At 32.6% G+C, this 22,391-nt stretch overlaps 1 protein-coding gene and 1 long non-coding RNA gene across 3 annotated transcripts in view; one reads left to right on the plus strand and one right to left on the minus strand.

Annotated features, from left to right (window-relative positions):
* Positions 1-13,827, minus strand: part of LOC143225872 (uncharacterized) — a 25,331-nt gene extending 11,504 nt beyond the window's left edge. Inside the window, exons 1-4 of one of the 2 annotated variants that reach the window (XR_013014121.1) lie at positions 12,917-13,827; positions 10,919-11,025; positions 7,655-7,760; positions 384-448 (exon numbers count right to left, since the gene is read on the minus strand). This is a non-coding gene — a long non-coding RNA (uncharacterized LOC143225872). Of the gene's footprint in view, positions 1-383; positions 449-807; positions 909-7,654; positions 7,761-10,918; positions 11,026-12,916 lie in introns of those variants that run through there. The other variant, XR_013014122.1, reaches the window with a different exon arrangement.
* Positions 13,519-22,012, plus strand: LOC143227440 (uncharacterized). The gene is made up of 6 exons (XM_076458887.1): positions 13,519-13,559; positions 13,901-14,163; positions 17,339-17,401; positions 19,511-19,619; positions 20,174-20,450; positions 21,426-22,012. The coding sequence occupies exons 1-6, from the start codon at positions 13,519-13,521 to the stop codon at positions 21,633-21,635; spliced, it is 963 nt and encodes a 320-aa protein (XP_076315002.1). The 3' UTR covers positions 21,636-22,012.
* The last annotated feature ends 379 nt before the right edge of the window (positions 22,013-22,391 follow it).

Here is a 22,391-nt window from a genome sequence, read left to right on the forward strand (position 1 = left end):
AATAAATACATGTACAATTTTATAATTAAAATGTAAGATAAGCCCTAAAGATACTTTCATTATTAGTCTTCTTTTTGTGAACAACTAAGTATGCAAACTAACATTGTTTAACTGTAGCTATGCTACAAATACTCACTGATTCTCACAAAACTAATCATTGGTAAAGCAATGACATATTTTATAAAGCTTTTCTATTTCTGTAACAGCTTTCAACTAGTATTTCATTTTTATAGTAACTTCTGAAATAAATAGTGATAATTTTATCACAATAAACTCAAACAAATCTGCTCCAACCCACAATTTCCTATATTAAAAATGATAAAATGATACACTACATTTGTATTAAAGTAAAAGTGATGTTTAAAATACAGAGGTTAACTTACTCAGTGGTGAACCAGCTGATGCAACAACATATACCCCAGGTAACCTTTGTCTCTGAAGCATCACACTGTAAGAAAAGGGAAAAGTTACATTAATATTATTGCATTACCACTTGAATAATATTATTAATATAATTTGGTTAAATTATTTTGAAATGCACATGATCTCTTGAAATTCAACCACTTTATGTCTTTCAGGTGTGCATACATATATAGCCACTGTACCTGTTCATTAAATGAATGAAACAAAAACTCGTATCTACCAATAGATTGAAAATTGTGCCTTATTTTTCTTTCTTAAACATAATAACATTAAAAATGCAATAAAAATATACAAAGGTACCAATACTGAAAAGAAAAACACCATTTATAAAAATTATATCAGCAGTGACATAGTCATTCTAATGGGGAAGGATACTCAACATTGATAGTTTTTCCAAATTTAGAAAAGGGGACTAACCCTCTCCCATGACCTTCCTCAAGTCACTGTGCTAAGTTTGGTGCTGATTGATCAAGAAATGTGGAAATCTAAAAGGAATAGATACACATGCATATTGACATTTACTGACATATGTTATATAGAACATTCTTTACAGGATATACAGAAATTCTTTACTTAGTAAATAAAATTAATGAGTAAGTAGTTTGAAAGATGACATTTTCCTAAGCTGAAAATGTATTTCTAATAATACCTCCTCTGATAATATCCATATTTCTCAGTCTCCAGCATTTCCACTGTTTGCCCATCTTAGCTTAATATTAAAAAAATTTGCTCTAGCCTTTTATACCCCACTCAAATGCTTTAGGTGAATTCCAATTTTCAAACTTCTTCCACTTAGGTACAATATATGAACACCTTATTCAAGACATAAAATGGCTTTTAGTGGGGAGGTAGGATGGGACAGTGTCAGTAGAGGAAAGTGTTATTAAAAATATATTTTCAGTGTAGGAAAATGTTAGCTTCCAAAACATACTAAGCATCCACTGAAAGTATGGCTAAAATTCTACATTGAGGCTGGTGTAGGCATTATCCATACAGAAAACATCTGTACAGAACAAGAGTGTACCACAATAAAAATTGTGGTAAGAGTGGGAGAACTGCACTACATCCAAAACAGATATGTTCTTCACCTGCAACTTTGCTCTGACATTAAAGGTGGAATAGAACATGAGTAAGTGTCAGTAGAGATCAGACCTGACCAAACTGCTGAAATTCCACAACTTGGGGTTGGAACTAGAAGAATTGTGGCACCTGTGTACCATGTTAGTGGCATACACACACACACACACTTAGTTTTTATTGTATCCCAACCTATAGCCAGAGTATGATACACTTCACCACACTGGAATCACCATGATGAAAATGTAAACAGTACCTAAATAGAGAAACTTTCTCCTCCACTTGAAAAAGTCCAAAAGGCAACACACTAGGCATAGAATGATGGGATTGTGTACACCATACTCATCCAAAGAAACAGAACTCATCCAGTCTGGAATTATGAACACTCATCCTTACTCCTCAACCACATGGAGAAGGAGTATTTCACTTGATCTAGAATTATGGAGAAGACGTAGACCAATGGCCTAGGATGAAACCATTTTGCATTTGGAATTTTGAGGAGATAGCTGACCTCCTTTCGTGAACATTGTACAAAACCAACACTGATCAAAAAGAAGAGCCACACAATCCTCAACTGGATAACATCATGTCAAACTTCAACTGAAATTACAAGTAGGCTCAAAAGCAAAAGGTGTCACTCCTACTAACATCTGGGAAAAACATCCAGGGATCCAAAAAGGAGGGCCCCAACTTCACCCTCTTCTCCAAGACTGGAGGAACACATTCAAACACTCTGGATGAAAAAAAAAACCCATGTCCCTCACCCCAGTGACTGGAAACTGGGGGTTGTAAGGGTTCTCAAGCTCCTTTAGTAGTCTGGTGAGTAATACATGTCGGGAAGTCCTGAGAAACAGTGTTTTGGAAACAGTGCAATAGGCAAACCAATTATAAAACATGGAGCTGAGTCTTGAATACAGGACCATAGTCCATGTATAGAAAAGGCACAGCAGTGATAGTGCCAGAGCAGACACATTTAGCTGCAGTGTCTGCAAGCTCATTCCCACAAATGGCAACGTGGCCTGATATCTAGATAAACTGGATCAAATCAGTTTTGAATATTGGCGAGAACAGGGTATAAACTAACGTGAAATGGTTCCACGGCCAGTAGAGAACTAAGCAAGTGAGTATAAACAGTGCAATTTGAGTACTGCTTATCTTCTATGTGATCCAGGGCAAGAGAAATGGCATACAGTTCAGCAGTGAACACAGAAGCTGTAGAGGGGATTCTGTGCACAACCACTGAATCACAACAAACTATGGCAGAGCCCACAGAGTCACCTGATTTTGAACCATTTGTATAAATAGGAAGGGAAGGATGGTTTAAAAGATGTTCAGCAAATAACAGACAGTATTTCCAATAGAGAGTATCTGCATTTCTCAGATGACTTACAGATAGGTCACATTTGTGGACTGTAATAAGACATGGTGGGATGGGTTGACTGGTGGATACAGTAATGCTATCCAAGGACAAACCCAATTCACTCAACTGCTCTTGGATAAGAAGGCCAAAAGGAGCAATGGCAGATTGCCCGTTTTGAAAAAGCATGGCTCATCAAGGAAGAAAAAAAAAACAACCCCAGGTGGGATGCATTGGTATGGAATGAAGTTTCAAAGCACACAGTAGACAGTTGCAAATGGCAGAGGTGCAAAGGACGTTCATGAGACTTTGTGTATAAGTTCTGAACTGGGAAGTGCAGAAAGCCCCGATACAAAGCCAAAGTCCCTGATGATGAACGGGGTCCAGCATTTTTAAGGCCAAGGTCCTGGCAGAGCCATAGATCAGTGATCCATAGTCTAGTTTCATTAGAATAAGAGAACAATATATCTTTAGCATAGTACATCAATCCCCTCCCAAAATGGTGGAAAAAATGACAAAGAGGATGTTCAGTGCTCTTGTACATTCAACCCATAGTTGCTTGATGTGTGGTATAAAAGTCAGCTTACCGGCAAAGATAAATTCCAAGAACTTTGTTTCAGGGACCACAGGTAGCACAACTTCACTGATATGGAGTTTAGGATCAGGGTGAATACCTCATTGGTGATAAAAGTGCAAGCAAACAATTGTAGAGATAGAAAAGGTAAAACTGTTTGCTGTAGTCTACTTCAATATATGATTGAAGGCAGTCTCTAGCTGCTGCTCAATATATCACATGTTCAATGACTGACATGGGATGTGAAAGCTGTTGACATAGGGCCAGTTTACAACAATAAGAGGGAGTTGTTCTGTGATGGCATTAATCTTTATAATGAAAAGTGTGACACTCAAAACACAGCCTTGAGAGACTCCAAGTTCCTGTAAAAAAGAACAGGAAAGTGCTGAACCCACACAAACTTGGAATCGCCTGCTCATTAAAAATTTTTACATAAATGTGAGCAAATGGTCACGTAACCCATATAAATGGAGGTCTTGCAAAATACCATTCCTCCATGTTGTATCACAAGTCTTCTCAAGGTCAAAGAATATTGATACAAGATGTCGTTTGAGAAAGGCTTCTCTGGTTGAGGGTTGAAGCAAATCAGGTGATCCACAATGGAGCATTGTCATCAAAACCCACGCTGGGTGGGCGAGAAGAGGCAGTTTACTTTGAGGAAACAAACAAGATGAGAATTAACAATCCTCTCTAAGATTTTGTATAGACAGCTTGTTAGAGCAACTGGATGGTAATTTGAAGGATTCTTAGGATCCTTCTCAGATTTAGAGTAAGGTAGGAAAATAGCCTGGTGCCAGGCATAAGGAAAAACATTCTCCTGCCAGATTTAGTTAAAAACAATCAGAAGAATAGCAAGAGACGCAGGAAATGGATAGCACAGCATTTAACAATGTATATCATTAGGTCCGACCAACAAAGAGCCAGTTTGAGTTCCACAAGTGTAAAGGAACGATTACAGTCATTGAGACAATCAGCTCGAAAGGAAAGAGGTAATCACTCTGCCCGAGTCTAGTACCTCAACGAGTTAGTACAAGCCACATAACACTTGAATGTTCTTACAGGACATACCAACAGATCAGGATTGGGGATGTCATAAAGGTGAGAAATGGCTGGCAAATGGATTGGTAAGAAGGCTTCTCCTTTCCTGATTGCATGAGTCTTGGGAAGAAACGACCTATCAGGGTAAAGCAGGACAAATGAGCAATGATAAATAGTCCAATGCACATGAATTGCAAACAATACTGACCAACAACAAAAACAGTATTTAAGAGAACAGTGAAGCAAAGAACAAGGAACTAAGGCCTCAAAAGGAGGATGAGACATGAAAAACAACTGTAAAATCCCAGTTTGGTAACTTAAAAAGTTTGCTTTAGCCAAAGAATACAAAAGGATTCTAGCAGACCTTATAGAACTGGGGATTCAAAATCCTTCCAATATTTGGAATGCCTAAAAGTAGTGGATAAAGATGCCTTATATAAAGCCATTGTAGACAAAGCAAGACCCTTCTCAAATACCCATGTCATAAAACAGGATATGGTAAATACTTTGGAATGAAGAGGGTTTAAATACCTCTCAATACACAACTGGCAATAAATATTTCACTTTTGTTGATAAATGATCATGGCTGGCCTACAGAGAGATTTAATTAAATACAAAGGAATAGGAACACAATTTCCAAGTTTGAAGATGGAGTTTTCATATATCTAGCTGGAGAATGTCTGATCAAGATTGTCTCAGCAGAGACTGAGAATATGAAAGAAATAAAGGTGGACACTCCTGCAGGTAGTGAAGAAGCAGAAACTATGCTTGAGTTGGCTAATATGGTGTAACCAAGAGAACTCAACAGGGAATAGAACAAACCATAGTTAGAACCTGAGTAAACAGCCAAACTGGGAGAAAAGGCATACAGATATGAATCTGTCCAGTGCTAAATGAACATATCTACTGCAATGCTTGAGAATAAGGTATTGAAGATCAAAACAACTGCAGTGTAGGATTCCAATGAGTCACAAAGGCATTGATCATTGGAGATCCGAAATGTGAGCAAATCCACTTATATACCTTATGATGTAGCATCAGTTATGCTGGAAAATTCAGTTGGGTTAAGACAAGTGATCTGAAATTAAATTTAACCCCTTTGGAACATGACATACTCAAAGACTCGTAGGATAAGAATATGCACAGTACAGAAGGTCCAAGGTAAGAAAACAAAGGTCTTGAGAATGTGTACTTCCTCGAAGAGAAATCTGAGATACCACCATGGAATTGTCAGAATGTATCATATCAATTTTTCCCTTCAAGGAAAACATGCTTTTAACCATTGCCCAGTGTACTGCATGAAGTATAATAACACTGATGTGAAGGATAGACTTGTCTTCCATCCAAGTACCCTGGAGCGCCTCACCTTGAAGATAAGCACACCATACCTGAAAAGATGTCTGAACAGATGGATCTTGGGATGAGGTGGTGGAATAAAAGTGTTGTTCCGATCCAATCACTATTTCACAAATGACAATGTTGCTCCTATGTAAGGAGACAGCTCATCCAAAGGATCAGGATGCATGATCTATTGATTCTACAGTGATCAGTAAAGGGACATCATATGCATTCATCCCAAAGGAAAGATTGGCTCAATGGATGCCCACATCAAAAAAAAAAAAAAAAAGATAACCAAGAGAAGTAAAAGCCTGACAGCTCTTTCCATGGCTTGAAACCTTATGTATGGTGGTTGAACACATCTTGAGAGAGTATTGAAAAATACACACAGATGAATGAGATATTGTACTGGTGACAAAATATATTTCTTCAGTGTGATAACGAAGCCCAATTTTGTGGCTTTTGAAAGGAGAATCTGAGAGTGTTGTTCTACTAATTGATAAGAAGGAACAAGTTTTCCATATAATGATGTATGCACAGATCCATGTAATTTAGGTGATGAGAAAAACTTCAAACAACTCTGCAGAAGACATAAAATGCTGATACAAAACAAAAAGGTAAAGCTCTGAACTGCAACGCTCCCCAAAACCTCACAAAAATACAAGAAACCAACTGAAGAAAAGAGGCTGGAGGTGGCTCATCAAAATGTTTCTCTGTTTAGGTCAATTTAGTGAAAGGAACAGCCAGAAAAGCAAGTCTAAATTCTCCTCAATGATTTGCAAAAGCCACCTCAGAATCCTCCGAAGAGATACCCTTAGTTCGCATAACAAAAGATTGTATCATGGACATGTTTGAATGAGACTGACCCATCCCATCAGGTGACAAACACTAGATATGAGAGGCAGAAGAGGAGAGGTTTGCTTGAGCTCTGCAATAGAAACAGTAACTTGAGAATTTAAACCTATCAGTAAGATTTTTTCATTTTTATGTAATTTATAAATATAAACAAAAAGATTGAGATTTTGCCTGAGGTACTTGAGTGGAGTACAAAAGACTGAAGCAAGCATTCTAAATGCTTAGATAGGCAAAGAATCAAAGTCTTAGAGATTGAGAAATGGCTTTTTTATCAACAGGCTTAAGTATGATTTGGAAACAATTTTCTTTGTAAAAGTAACTAGTGGGTTGGCTTCTTAGTTCAGTAAATACATCTTTTGATTCTTACTTCAGTGAATAGGATACTAGTTACTGCAACACCTGCAAAAGTAGTAGTGATATTAAAAATCACAACTCTTGTTTTACTGGCTTATTGACAAGCCTTATTTGAAAAAGGAATGAAGTTGGTCAAAACATTTTCATTGTAGAAGCTACTGCAGTTACCATGTACCACAGTTAATAAAAACATGGGGTTACATATCTAGAGAAATGCTGACAGGAATTATGATTTGTTTTATAATAAAAATTGCTAATAGCAAGAAAATCATTATGTAGTAACACACAAGGACAAATTTCATGTTATAATACACCAACCACTAAGGTCTTTCAAACAAAACAATATATGATTCATGTGAGAAATAACTTAGTGAATTTATTATAGCCTTAGCATCAATAAACAGAGAAGTAATGTACAATTATTAAAACTGATTATGGATAAAGCTTTTTCAATGAATCTTTTATAAAGCACTCTTCAACATTCTCAACACCCACAACAACTCATGAAGTTAATAAAGGAAATGATAGATTAATTTTGAATAAAAATCAAGATATCCTGAAGTTTAATGAACTGTAAACCATGGTCTGTCTACATGTAGTTTTAAAGAAGCAACTGTAATTTAATTAAACAAACTTACTATTCAGTCATCAAAGAGTATTCCACAAAGAATGGTGCATGACTTGGGTCACTTCGTGGGCTAATTGTCTGGCCAACCACATTCACAGACAATCCATACAATGGAACTAAACACAAAATAAAACCTGAAATTTTATATTTTACACAACTTTAGTTTTAGTAGAAATATATATTAAAACAAATACACAAAATAAACAAAATCATTAAAATATTTTAGTTTAGGTAAAATAAAAAGTGACTGACAAAATAGTCGTAACAATATTATTCCTGAGGCTTAGAAATGGTTACCAGAAAATTTTAACTGAAGTCTTGAGTACTGAAGAAATAAAATATTTGGCACTTAGAACAAAGATTTATTCAATACTTTTTCTTTTGCCTTTTATTAATCAAGAGAGTGTTGCCTGAGGGGTGGAGAGATGCTTACGTTTATTTTATTTTTAAAGGGCATATTAAGAGTTAGAGAAATTATATGTCAGTTAATCTTACTTGCACAGTGAAAAAAAATCTAGGTCTGGTCAAAGAAGATTTACAAAGTAATTGAGAGAAAAATTATGTCATAAAAGAAATTAAATATGCTTTCACCAATGGAGAATCTTACTTATCTGTTACAAAGGAAAGATTGTAGACTTGATGAACTTGAGTTCTCATTAAGATTTTGATAAGGTGCCACATAAAAGATTAGCTAGGTAAATCACACCAGTAGGAGTTAGGTAAAGACTGGACAGTGAGATTATAGAGTAGCTGGAAGAAAAAAAAAAAGAAGAAAAAAGCAGCAAAAATTTGCTACAAAGTCTAACCAATCTAACAGACCCTTGTTTTTAGTGGAGAAGCTCAGGGGATCAGTGGTATGATACTGATGTGAAGAACTAATAAATTAGTCAAGTTTGCCAATGACAAACTAATTATTCTAGCTGTATTAATTATGTTGAGGGTCACATTTTAAATAGGACAAACATTTGGTAAATTATTTTTAACTATATTAAGTGCAATAATTATTATAACTTGGATTATGCATTTGATATAGATAGTTTTAGATGTGGCAGATAAGTCATTTAACCCTTTCATAACAGATCAAAGACCACATCATTAAGTTTGTTACCTTGCATTAAAAATTTTATTGTACTATTTTATGAATTTACATCAGTAAGTTTGGAATCAAACTGAAGGTTATAACTCAAACTTTAATATAATATGAGTTAATTTTTTAATTTTAAAGTAAATATTAAAAGAACACATCCAAATATAGATTTTAGTGAGTCGCATGGTATGTTAAATGTAGCACTGTTTAAAATTTGACGTTTGTGATGTCAACATACCAAATCTATAGTTTTGTACAAATTTAAGAACTCAAATTACAAACATTATCAAGTTATAATATCAAATAAGAACCTCATATCTTTTTATTTTACCGAGATATAGCTTATATACTGAATCAAACATTGTGGCCCAATTCACCTCTTTCCATTTTTGGAAACTGTTCCTTATATATAATTATTTCAATATATGACGTGAATAACCAATAAACAGCTTAGAATATTCCCAGAGTGGTTTTACCTGCCACTTTAATCTTTGAAAAGGCTTCCACATTCCTTCAATTCAAGATTTAAAGGTTGCATCTTTGGCCTACTTGAAGTTTCATATTTTTTTTTTGAATCTAAATATATCTTAATAACTAAGATTAATAAATTATAGTGGAACTGAATGGTATCATTTTGGTTATTTCTGATTTTTTGGTCATTCAACTGTATATGTAAAACGTAAAAGAATTTTAAAAAAATGTTTGATATCCTCCAGAGCAAAATTTTAAAATACTTAGCAACTTGTGTCCAGCAGCAACCAAGTCCAAAGTTCATAGCCAAAAGAAATAATTGTTTCCTTTACTTCTTGATTTATCATTTTATATTTTAAGAAAAATAAGTTTAATAATTTATTTCTAAATTGGAAAAATCAATATACATATATATATAATGTATAACAACTGAAATATGACTATATATCACAAAATACTAGTCCACTAAAACACAGCCAAGACAGGGAAAATTAAAGATCAGTTATATTTTACTGGATATAAGTGCATGCGCCCTGCATCAATGAAAGATTTGTAATGTAATTAGGCATGACTGTAAGGTCAATATAATAAAAAAATTATATGAAAATATATACCATTGTGAGACTACTTAAACATTTGTATTTTCATCTTATAATATGTAGTCATTCTTGCACAAAAAAGCATAATTTATATTTCCTAATTTTTTATGATGTTTACGAGGTTGGTCAAGTGACTGACCCCACGTAGTTTGAGTAAAGAAACGCAAAATATATAAAGTCTTACATCTGATTTTTTTATATAGCATACTTGTAATGTTTACTAAAAGTCTACCAAAGTTTGTGAAGATACACATACTGTATCAAAGTTATAATGCAAATACTTAATGCATGCAAATGTGTAGACAAACTCATGTATCATACACCAAACCCATAGTGAAAGGGTTAAGACAACTAATAGCACATACTCATTACATGTCAAAATAGGCATTCCTTTTCAAAATAAATAACTATATAGTTGTCACTTGGAATACTGTTTACTGTTTTAGTGCAAAATACACATGCTCCTTATAAAAAACAACAACAAGAAAAGTGTGGCTAAAAGTACTAACTCAGAATGAATCACAAATAGCACAATAAATACATTTAAAGAAGAGCATTACTGCTGTGACAGGAGAAAGATGACCAAGAGGGATGGTTAAATAGGATGACATGAAATAAATAAAACATCATACAAGAAAGAGAGTTGCTTGAAATGTATGAACTAAGAGCAACAAATTCTGTAAAAACATTAAAAGCAAAATGTTACGATGGGAGTGGAGTCTCAAATTTGAGAGATGACACAAGAAGACTCATTACTATTGTCTGTTAGTTTTTAAATTGTATTTCTTCTTAAACATTTACAAATAGATTTAAGTGACATCTCTCAACCTGAACAGTTGTTAGATGCAGTGGTCTAGAACAGTGAATAATACAAAGCCTATTCGAGCATATTATTTTTGTTATACAATTATTACTTCATGATTAAATATACACCTTAGTCTACAAATGTATGAAAAAATAATTAAATTTCTATTTAGGATACATTTTTAATTGTTATTCTTATTTTAACAACATGAATCCTTGAGAAAAAAAATTTTCATGATTATTGTAAAATTTCAAGTTTCATTAGCAATTAAAAATTTTTTTTTAAACTCATTAATTTTAAAATTATTCTTACTTTTTCAATATAAATACAGTATCCTAGCCTGCATTTTTTGGGGTCTACATTTGCCTTAAGTCTCCTAGGCTGCAGTTCTGTCTTCCCTCCCTTTATTCTGCCACTGACTAGATAGAAACAAAATCAAATTAATTTTGACCTTACAAGGAATTGGAAAGAATGATACTTCTCTTAGATTAGATATTACTTCAGTGTTTTGAAAAAAGTTACAGACCAAACGTGAGCCACTTGCTACTATTTCTTGTAAGTCCAGGAACAATAAACAGGTTTCAGAAGACAAGTCTGCTAATGTTTCCTTTTTTAAAGTGATAAGAAAAACTGTTCATGTAAGTATAGGTCTGTTAGCATTACATCTGTGATGGATAGTTTTTAAAAGTTTGGTAAAAGATTTGTAGCAAATTATTTCAACAAAGTTTAAAAAAGTTTTGAGTATTCACTAGGGTATAATTTTTTGGCATTCATTAAAGTTAAGGGTGTAGAATGTGTATATTGATTTTCAGAAAGTATACAAAACTTGTTAAAAATATGTGGGAGATAAGTTGGTTTACCTTTTGGAAAAGCTTTTGGAATGAAGAATACATATGGTTGTTATAAACAGAATTTAGACAACTTGAATTAATGTCACCATTGACATACCTCTGGATACAGTATTAGGGTCTTTACCAATTTTGAATTACATCAAAGTGACACAGACAAAGAAATAATTGACAAACTTCTCTAAGTCTTGGATGTTGTTGCTTGTTGTAAGAAAGATGCTGCTGATTTACAAAATTATTTAGATTATTTGGTGTTTTGGGTAAATAAACTGCTAGCAATGGATTCATGATGGTTTAATAATGAAGATAAGGCAGTTGATAGAACACAAAAAATTTTATTTAGAAGTTTGAATGTTTTGAAATAACTTATTTCATCATCAACAAAATTTGAAAATTGTTACTGAAATTATATCATCATCATTAATTTACTTAGTTAAGAAAAGCAGTTAAAGGGCTGATAAACCAATGTTTATACATATATAACAACTTTAGGTCTAAAGAACTTTGTGAATCATTAAGAGTCAGGTGATCTTCAGCTATGCAGTAGACTTTTTTTTTAAAATAGAATTCAGGGTCTAAAGATCCCACAGTGATGACAGAAATCCTTAAATGATACATCATGACTTGTAGTTTCAGAATGTACATAACTGGGCGAGTGGCTGGGTTTAAATATAGTGGATAACTGGTTCTTTTAGATATTCCCAATTGTTCACAGACAAAGCTTTTAACTGGCACATTTCATTTTCACTTTGCATAACAAAAGAACCTAATTGATTCACAAAGTTTTAACCCTAAAATTATTTGAAATTTTCACACATAACTCAGATGTAAAATTATGTTTATAGTTTTACACAAGTTATTTCACATTGTTCAAACTTGTAAATAAAATGCTGTACATATTTTTTCAACCATTTTCATCTTTATTAATAAATAAATTGATTGTTTAATGGACTTCCTACATAGCTAACAGGCATATAAATGGCAGATCATGTTTAATTATCATAAAAGCAACATAATGCTTTTGGATTATCACAGGTTAAGTTTCATATGACTAACACTTCAGGTTATATCGAGGTTGAAATATAGAATGTAAGCCTAAAAAAATTGTAATTTCATAGTACTTGTTTGGTCTTACTTGAAATATTATGCAAAGTCTTGAACATCTTACCTTAGGAAAGACATAATTTACATAAATTTGTAAGGTTAAACTGCGTAACTTTGTAAAATATATCAGAATAAACAATATAGCCATTTGTGTTGTGATGCAATATTGTAAACTTTGATAAAGTAAAAAAGCAATTATTTTTAAAATTATATTTACACTAAAAAATACTTGCATTTATAAACAACAACAAACATTCGCAGCGTAAAGATTGATTCATAATATAAACATATAAAAATATAACTTGTTTGAAAACATGCACAACAACAAAAGGAAATCACAAGGCCGGTGATGCCTTACATCTTAAATAAAACAAGACATATATGTCGAAATGCAGTTTAAAAACACCTTCTAGAATCTGTTTGTCACCGATAAAACTTGCCACAAGAAGCATATAAGTCCCTGCTAAATTACTTGTTCAATTACTTATCAGACGGTGAGCCTTTCTGACTAATGCATCACCAGCAGTCATTATTCAGAATATCGTTTCATAAGGTATGTTATTCAAATAGCTTGTTTTGATGTCAGATATGTCTTCATGGGAAGACTAATAGATTTGCACTTCCTATGATTTCCAAATATATGATAGGGTGCATTCTTTAAATATTCCTTCAGCTCCTCTAAAGAATTACTATTTTGTGCATTATGGCGAACAGTTCCATGAGCACATTTTTAAAATCTCAATACTGTTTTTGCAGCTTTTTGCACTTTTTCCTGCTATTTGGAATAAAGTGTTTGTATATAGTCTTACAGCATGATTAGTGTACTCTATTTTATCTACACTCCTGTCATACGACATACAGTCCATATTTTTTCTATGTACATATGAATCACCACCATTAATCATTTTCTTATATCGGTGCTTATGCATCTCTTCTGACTTTTGAAATCCTTTAACAATTATGTCAGATTCCATTGTACTAGAAGACTTCTTCCAGTTTCTGTAACAAGTATGCTTGATCTCACCTCCTTTCCTTGCTTGTACATACACAATAAAATTTATTTCTTACATCTGAGAACAATAGTTTTTTGATTATAATTTCTCAGTTCAAGTGTCTTTCGCACTACAGAAAACAATAAACTTTGCAATCATTATTGTTAGTAAAACGTTTTTCCACCTAACAATGTTACTTCAGTTCATGACGTCATTCAAACAAGAATACTTTGTGCGCATAATAATACTGATATTTCACTTAGAAACAATATAGAAAGTGACTTACAAAGAGTACAGTGCAGAGAGATTTCAATGGCTAATTACACTCAATTATTTTATATTTTCGGTAGTTTCCTGCTTGTTTCCGGTATTAAATTCGTCTACGAAACTGAACGTGGTTCTACTCTTACATTAATTTGTTTAAACCAAGCTCATAAAAGAGAGAGAGAAGAACCAGTTATTTGGTACTCAAATCACAATGAACGAGTTGTCAATAGTGAGAGAACGCAAATAAAATACGGTGGCAAATTAGTGCTAACCAACATCCAGTTTGAAGACGCGGGAATTTACACATGCAAAAATCGTGAAGGTGATTACAAACATGATGTCAGAGGTAAACTCAAAGTTTTTTATAGACCATATTTTCATTTATCAAACGACACTTATTTAACAGAAATAACATCTAAATCGAAATCTTTCATCTTGCTCTTAAATTTTTTTCAGCCATAACCTTTTCGTTTGATATTTCACTCACCATGTGTATTGGTTATAAAAATAATTGCCTGTGTATACGTAAGATTACACAATGTAAGAAAATTTTTACCTTTTCTTGTTTTTGGGCACAAAATGTTTTTTTCCTAATTGCTTATGCCTAAAGTAAATGGAAAAGGTCTATTTTTTTCAAACTTTGCTTTTGTGACTTGGGAGCGTATAACGAAAACACGATGGGAGAATATATTTGGGGGTTGATAAGTGAAAGGGATTTACATTACAGTTGCAAATCTCGAAAACGTACTCATTTCTAAATATTTTTATAGCTTTAGTATAAATACATATAAATCTTGATTCATATGTAGTTTTATTCAGACCTTATGTTAGTGAAAATGTGCAAATTTGCTCGTTTCAACATGTGTATTGACTACAAAATTATTTATATTGCTCATGTATACGTAAGATTAAGACGACAATAGTATCATTTTTAACTTAATTATTTCACAATGAAAAGGTTATATAAACGTATTATGTTTTAATAAACAACCAAGCCGGATGTTCATACAAATAAAAATGAAAATGAATTCTGTCATTAATTATCGTTTGTAAAACATTTGAAATATAGTTTAACTACCACTAAAAATTCGATAATGAATGATAATGATAATTTAATGATAATTGAACTGTCTTATTTTGATATGATAGTTTTTAACAACCTTCGTGTAATTTCCTATTAATACTAGCTGCGTTACTCTTTGTGCTCTCAGAATATTTTATAAATTATAAAATCTTATAAAGTAAAAGTATCATCTTCAAACTAAAATACATCGAACAAGATTTATTAAATTTTATTAATATAGATATAAAAGTGTTTCTTTATATTGGTTTAATGTGTGTTTGCTCTTGTATTACAAGGAATTATTTGGTTTATCGTCTAATGATGTTGGATTCTCTGTTTAGTATTTAAATGTTACATGTAATATTTTTATTTGAGTTGCACTGTTAAATTTAAAAACGTGAGATTGTATTTCTTTGTGTTACATGAAAGTTGTTTTGAGTTTTGGGCTTGTTTTTCTGACGTAAAATACGTGAAAGTTGCCATAAAGTATTTTATAAATGACATTAGTATTGTATTTGCTTTATTTTTTTACAAGAATTTAAGTAAAACTCACAACTGGGTGACTATCGTGTTGTTAACTGAGGTTTCTCTATATCACCGTTATTTCAAATCTCCTTCCTCATTGCTTTATAACCTAGAAACGTCGAATTGTATATAAATTCTGTAATAAAAAGGTTTAAATTACCCATTGCAGAATGTATGCAAAATTTATTAGCTTCAAGTGAGTGCCTCAGAAATATAAATGCATGAAATAGATTATTACAATTGTGTTAAAAGTACTTACAAGGAATTATTACTTTAGAGATAACATGAAATGTGTTTTTCTTAATTTTCATGAGAGGAAATGTCGATGTTCAAGTGTGGTATGAATAAGTATTGGTAAACATATCCACATATAATTACTTTAAATGTTACCATCAATACTACACTCTTTGTTCGTCCATATACTGATCCATCTAATCAGGACTCCAGTAATGGATGATATTGCCCAACTCCAAGGTGCAGATGTTGATATTGACAGCCATAATATACTCTTGGAAGATGTATCACATTCCATTAGTTGATACTAAAGATGCCCTGAAAAGAGCTATTTTAGGGCAGTGATTAAGACGAACTCGTAATCTTATCGGTACTCGTATAATAATCATACAGTATTAGTCAGAGGCTGCCACTGATGTTCATAGCAATAATACTTTATAGTTTATAGGGATTAGTAAGTCATACCAAAACAGTTTTGAATATGCAACCTGGCATATAATGTGACTCAATCTGATATAACATTTCTTAAATGGTGTAATGTAACCGAAAATTCGTAGCTTTTGGGAAAGGTATGTAACAGACTTATCCAATGTAAAATTTTATATGCCCATATCATGAAAATATATTCAAATGAAAATTTAAAATTTTCGAAACAAAGATATTTATTGTACGTAAGAGCATCGAAAAAATAATTTTGGTTAGCCAGAATAATTCGGAAAAAGACCTACAACAAGTCGTACGAACACAAATGTCAGAGATAAAAACTGCTGAAGTGTCCCAGGCGATGGTACGTAAAAAAATATCCCAGTCTTCTAACCGCTGAGTAATTAGATAGATATGCATGTTATTGTACACACAGACATACCAGTCACGTCACTGATGTAGGAATTATAGATTTCTATGTGATCAGAGACTAGATGGATTATGGTAAGCCTGTAGAGAGAAGTGATGAGGCTCCAAAGTTATTTTGATATAATGAACTCAACTTGTGAATGTTGAAGCAAAATCTTTTGTACTCCAAAGATACAAATCATATCTACGAAGTTTTTTGAGAACGTATTTTGAATAAACAATACTATAAATTTATAGTGAAAGGTGTTAGATCGCAAAATTATTTATCTTGATAAATCCGCAAAAAATTAAGTATTTGCTTTTATATTAACTTCAAATGAAAAATTTACTCGGAATGCATTTCATGCAACTTCTGCATTATAAGGATATTATTTGATATTTTGTTGTTTGCAAGACACAATCATATACTGATACACTTAACCAACGTAATATTCCCAAAAGAACCTGTATTTTCATAACTGGTATTAACATAAACAATGACAACAGTTTTACGTTTAACTGTGACAAATAAGAATTATACAAGGGAAACACCAACAGAAATCAAATGTACCAATAAAAAAAAGATCGTGTGTAATTTCATAAATTTCCAAGTTTGTGTGATTAGTTTCATTAGTTAACTCCATCAGGAAGTACATAAAGAAACAAAAGTCTACTGTTAAGAAACTGATTTGAAGCACGAAACGTTTTATTTTTCTCACGAAAAATAACATTAATGTTGTTATTTTACAGAGCGAGTCATAATTAATATTATAACTAGTGCGTCGTGCTCATTGTGAAAAACCTTAAAATTCCAACGGTGATACAAAACGTGCTAATAAAAATATTAACTCTCTGTTGTTTTCCCCAGTGTATGTTCCAGCCGAGAATCTCAACTGTACTCGAGGATACCGAAGAGATGCTGACAGGTGTTGTAAGTACACATGATACTCAATTACTTTAAACTGTTCACCTTAAACACAAATAGATGAAAGACTTTTAATATAATGTAGTTTTGATACAATAAATTTGTTTTTTGATAATAAACTCGTTGATAAGACAATAAAAATTAACATTGAGTAAATAAATGTCTAAAACACATTGTTATAATAAGACACTTCTTCATAACTTCCATGGTTTTTAGTGCATTAAACAGCTTTCCTTTTTTTCGGAAAAGCTTTCCCAGGAGGTGGCAACAGTTGTTGTAACGACATAGTATGTTAATATTTCTTTGTCAAAATCTTATATTTACATAGAAACATATATATGATAAAGTGGTATTGTTTTGGTAAAATAGTTAACAATTACATATATATATATATATATATATATTGCTACACGAGGGTTATCTGCGCTAGCCATACATAATTTAGCAGTGTAAGATTAGAGGTAAGACACCTACCGCCAACTCTTGGGCTACTCTTTTACCAACGAATAGTGGGACTGACCGTCACATTATAACGCCTCTAAGGCTGAAAGGGCGAGCATGTTTGGTGCGACAGAGATTCGAATCTGCGATCCTCGGATTACGAGTCAAACGCCTTAACCCACCTGGCAATGCCGGGCCTCTAAACAGAGATGTTCCAAAGTTTGGTTTTAAGAGAAAGACTCCTAACACTATGAAGAAAACGTTTACTCAGAAATTCTATGTTTACATAAATGTATTAAGTTATACGACTGAATGTTACTTGGCGCCACTATTTTCATATCAAGATACCATTGAAATTTCAAATGTATCTTAAGGTATCTACTTGGTGATTGTAGTACATAATGAGGTATTAATCAGTAATTTGTTTAACATTATCTTATAATGAGAGTTATAATAATTTTATATAAATCTTTGTTTACTGCTAGGACGCTCGACTCCTAATCTATAGGTCACGGGATCGAACCCCGTCACACCAAACATGATCGCTCTTTCAGTGATAGCGTTATAAAGTGACAGTCAATCCCTCTATTTCTTTGTAGAAGAGTATCCCAAATGTTGGCCTTTAACGGTCATAACTAGTTGCCTTCTTTCTGGTCTCACACTGCTAAATTAGGGATGGCGAGCGCATATAGTTCTCGTGTAGCTTTCCTTTAAATTGAAAAACAAAGAAACAAACAAACTTTACTAGTACTGTATTATTGGTTTCTCGTAAAAAGAAAAATAGTGGTAAAAGTTAGGGATTTTAATATAACGGTCAATCCCCTTACACGGGTTTAAGATGGGATCAAACATTCAGACAAATAGTATTGAAGAACTGTGTTCCCTCAAGTATATGATTTGAAAATTAGGAACAGCAAGCGTTGGAAGCCATCTCGTAGCTTTCCGCGAAATTAAATAGCAAACAAACATACTGGTATCTCTACCACACACCTGTGTGCTTCACGTCATCACTAAGAAAATCTAAAGATCTTTAATTACAACGCTCTCTCTATGAAAACAGCTTTCCGCGAGTACAGCTACACGAGGGCTATCTTCACTAGCCGACCCTAATTTAGCAGTGCAAGACCAGAGGGAAGGTAGCTAGTCATCACCATCCACCGCCAACTCTTGGGCTACTCTTTTACGAACGAATACTGGATTTGGCCGTCAAATAATAACGCTCCCTCAGCTGAAAGAGCGAGCATGTTTGGTGCGACGGAGATACGAACCCGCGACCCTCACATTACGAGACGAATGCATTAACATTCCTGGCCATTCCGGGCGCTTTTTCATATGAAAATACATTATAAATGCAAGAAATATCGTATTTGTATCTCACAACGACTGGTACGTGTATTAACGTTTTAAAACGTTATTCTGTACTTATCAATAAAAGTGTTAATACCCATACCAGCCGTTCTGAGATACATTTTCATTTCAAGTGGATTTCTTGTCGTGAAGAAATATCGTATTTATTGAATTAAAATTTTAAATATGTTAAATTAAGATTATTTTTGGGCTTAAAGAATTATACACATTGCTATTATTGTTAACTTACAGTTAAAGTTTTTTTCTCTGTTTTACGAAATCGGTAGAGTAAGTAAACTGATTTTAAATACGACTCTCTGTCTTAAGATCCATCTGAAGTGGTTCTGAAGGCTACGCTCTCCTCGGTTTCAAAATCTACAGTTACAAGATTCGCTTGGTGGACAGCACTCATTTCGATATGTCTTATTGCTTTGTGGTAAGTTACATGTTATTTTCAATTTCTTTATAATTAAAGTATGTGGAACACAGGGAATAATGATTTGAAGATATTGGTTTCTGTACTCACACTGCTGTTAGAAACATCTGCTTTCATGTGAGGTACTGTATTCATGTATCTGCCTTCCTACGAGACACTATGTTGATAAATCTGATTTCAAGCAAGGTATTAATTTGAGACCTCCACCTTTTTATGATGTATTATGTTGGTTCATGTGGCTTCATGTGAAGTACTACGTTCCATATGACGTGTCATGTTGGTACATGTGGCTTCATGTGAAGTACTACGTTCCATATGACGTGTCATGTTGGTACATGTGTCTTCATGTGAAGTACTACGTTTCATGGTTCGAAACATTATAACTGAATACACTTGTCTAAAGAATCCATACAATTATTTGTTGGTTAAGCATGAAACACATTTATAGTTATAACTGTAACCCATTATCCATAGCTTATTTAATAATAATATGTATTTTAATGGTCTTGAAACACGTGATTCTTATTTATTTACTTTTTGTAATGATCGTGCAGCGTTCTTTGTTGTTTCTACGTCTGGAAAGAAAAAACTCGGAAAGAACGGAATATTTTGAAAAACCGTGTCGAACACAAACAGCCTGGTGATGAAAAGATAACAACTAATGAGTTGGATATATTGGAGGCTATGCCGCTGATCCCTGAATGTGAGAAGAAGGTCCCTACAAAGAACGTTAAGAAGACAAAAACTAATATAATAAGAAAGCAAAAAGTGAGCAAACGAACAACCCTGGAGACGATATATGAAAACGACCTTGAAGAAAGGAATACTTTGGTTCGAAATTCAATTAATTTCTTATTCATCTTACGTTATAATTAATATTTGGTTCAAGTAAATTTATATTTTTACAGTTAAAAACATTCCATTTTAATATAGTGTACACTACGTCAAACTACGTGTGCAATATCAAACAGATGTTGCATGTTTAAAATCAATGTTGTTAATACCTTGGGTTATCCACAACTACTGAAAAAGATGCGTTCAGAGAATCTTTAATGTTCAGAGTCGTTTGAATGAATGAGATCTTTTTTCCAAAATAGACCTACACGTGTTCGATACCATTGATGTCTGATAAGTTTGATTACCTTTACCAATGTCCATAGCATTAATAACATCTGGAAAACATAAAGATCAGAATGTCCTTTCGTAATTTTTCATTCACATACATGCTACTACTACTGATAATGAAGTATTGAATATTTTAAAGCACCATTAGGTGCGTGATTTACTCCAAAGTTAAAAAAAGACAGTTTTAAAACTATTTCTCTCTGTAACATAAAATAAATAACCAGTCATTTGTAGTTCAGATCACATAACTTTTCATGCTTAAATTATATAACAATAAACTGAGTAGAACATTTGACATTTAATTATAACCGTACTTTCATCTTGTCTAGTTTTATAACAATAAATTGAGTAGAACACTTAACATTTAATTATAACTGTACTTTCATCGTGTCTAGGTAAGAATATAAACAATCTAGTTATCCTTTGTGAACGTGTAAAATATAAATGGAAAACAGTATTTAAGCTATTGTCTGCTGTATATCATTCTTTATTCACTACGTGAAACAATGTGTGAAATAGTTTTCCTAGTTTCAAGAAAACATTTATGAGATAACTGAAACCAATTTCATAATTTATAGTTTTCACAAAAACATTTATTTGTTTTTATGCATGTTATAGTAAAAGTATTACTCAAATTTTGAGTGTTGCGCCACTAAATATAACTATATTCTACATCTTCAGAGAGGAACACCAGCGTCGAAACAAACAAAAACTATTAAAGAATATATACAGCGACCTCTGTCTGATAGACATGTGAAAAATTATGATGAACTTATTATCGTTAAACCTAACAGTAAACAAGGACATCCCAAGGAAAACGTTGTTATTCTTATTGAAAATTCTGACAGCCAAGATACGTTTATCATTGGAAAAGCTCGGAAACCAACCTGATTTTTCTTCAAAACAGCGAAATAGAATAAATAAACGAATTTATAAAACCGCCATTGTTAATATGTTCTCTCTAGAGTTAAGAGAAATCAAGATGGATTTTATCTCTACACTATACAGTTACAGGAATGGGATTGATACTTACAAAATTGCACAAAATATTTAAATTGAGTATCATTGATATTATTGGGTTATCAGAAACTTACACAGTAATTTAACTATTTACATTTATGTACAAGCAAATTAAATATAAACTTTGAAAACTTAACGTTTTAACATATTATCGGATCATTCATAACTATTATTGAAATTTAAGAGACTGTGTCTTTAGTTCAACAATTCACAAGCGTTTTCTTCATGTTTTTTTATGATTTCCTTTATTGCAGTATTTACTTATTACAATATATAATGTTAAAACTTGAATAAAATATTAAATCAAAAGTAATGAAATGTTTGTTTACATATTTTTCGCCCATTTAAATGTAAAAGCTATTGTACATTAAATGTTTATTTCAGTAATAATTGTGTTTGTTTATATTGTTTGTAATATAGCTGTAAGTGTATTAACTGTCACAATATAGTCCAACAATTCACAGTTGTTACACTAAGATTTTCATGGTTGTTTGTTTTTAATTAATTTGTCCTGCCAGAAAATGTAGGACAAAAACTTAATAAATTCATCATACGATAAAACAAATATTTTATTAGTTTAAGAAATAAATGTTAAAACTAAACCGTCCTTTTAAATCCGATGCAGAA

This window comes from Tachypleus tridentatus, chromosome 9, assembly GCF_004210375.1.
Source record: "Tachypleus tridentatus isolate NWPU-2018 chromosome 9, ASM421037v1, whole genome shotgun sequence".
Classification (NCBI taxonomy): Eukaryota; Metazoa; Arthropoda; class Merostomata; order Xiphosura; family Limulidae; genus Tachypleus; species Tachypleus tridentatus.

Excerpts from the sequence above, each read along its gene's own strand:
- LOC143227440 (XM_076458887.1), top strand. The coding sequence starts at position 13,519 with ATGTCAGATTCCATTGTACTAGAAGACTTCTTCCAGTTTCT. Across the intron at positions 13,560-13,900 it reads GAAGACTTCTTCCAGTTTCT|TTTCCTGCTTGTTTCCGGTA; the intron begins GTAACAAGTATG and ends TATTTTCGGTAG. Across the intron at positions 19,620-20,173 it reads ATATGTCTTATTGCTTTGTG|CGTTCTTTGTTGTTTCTACG; the intron begins GTAAGTTACATG and ends ATGATCGTGCAG.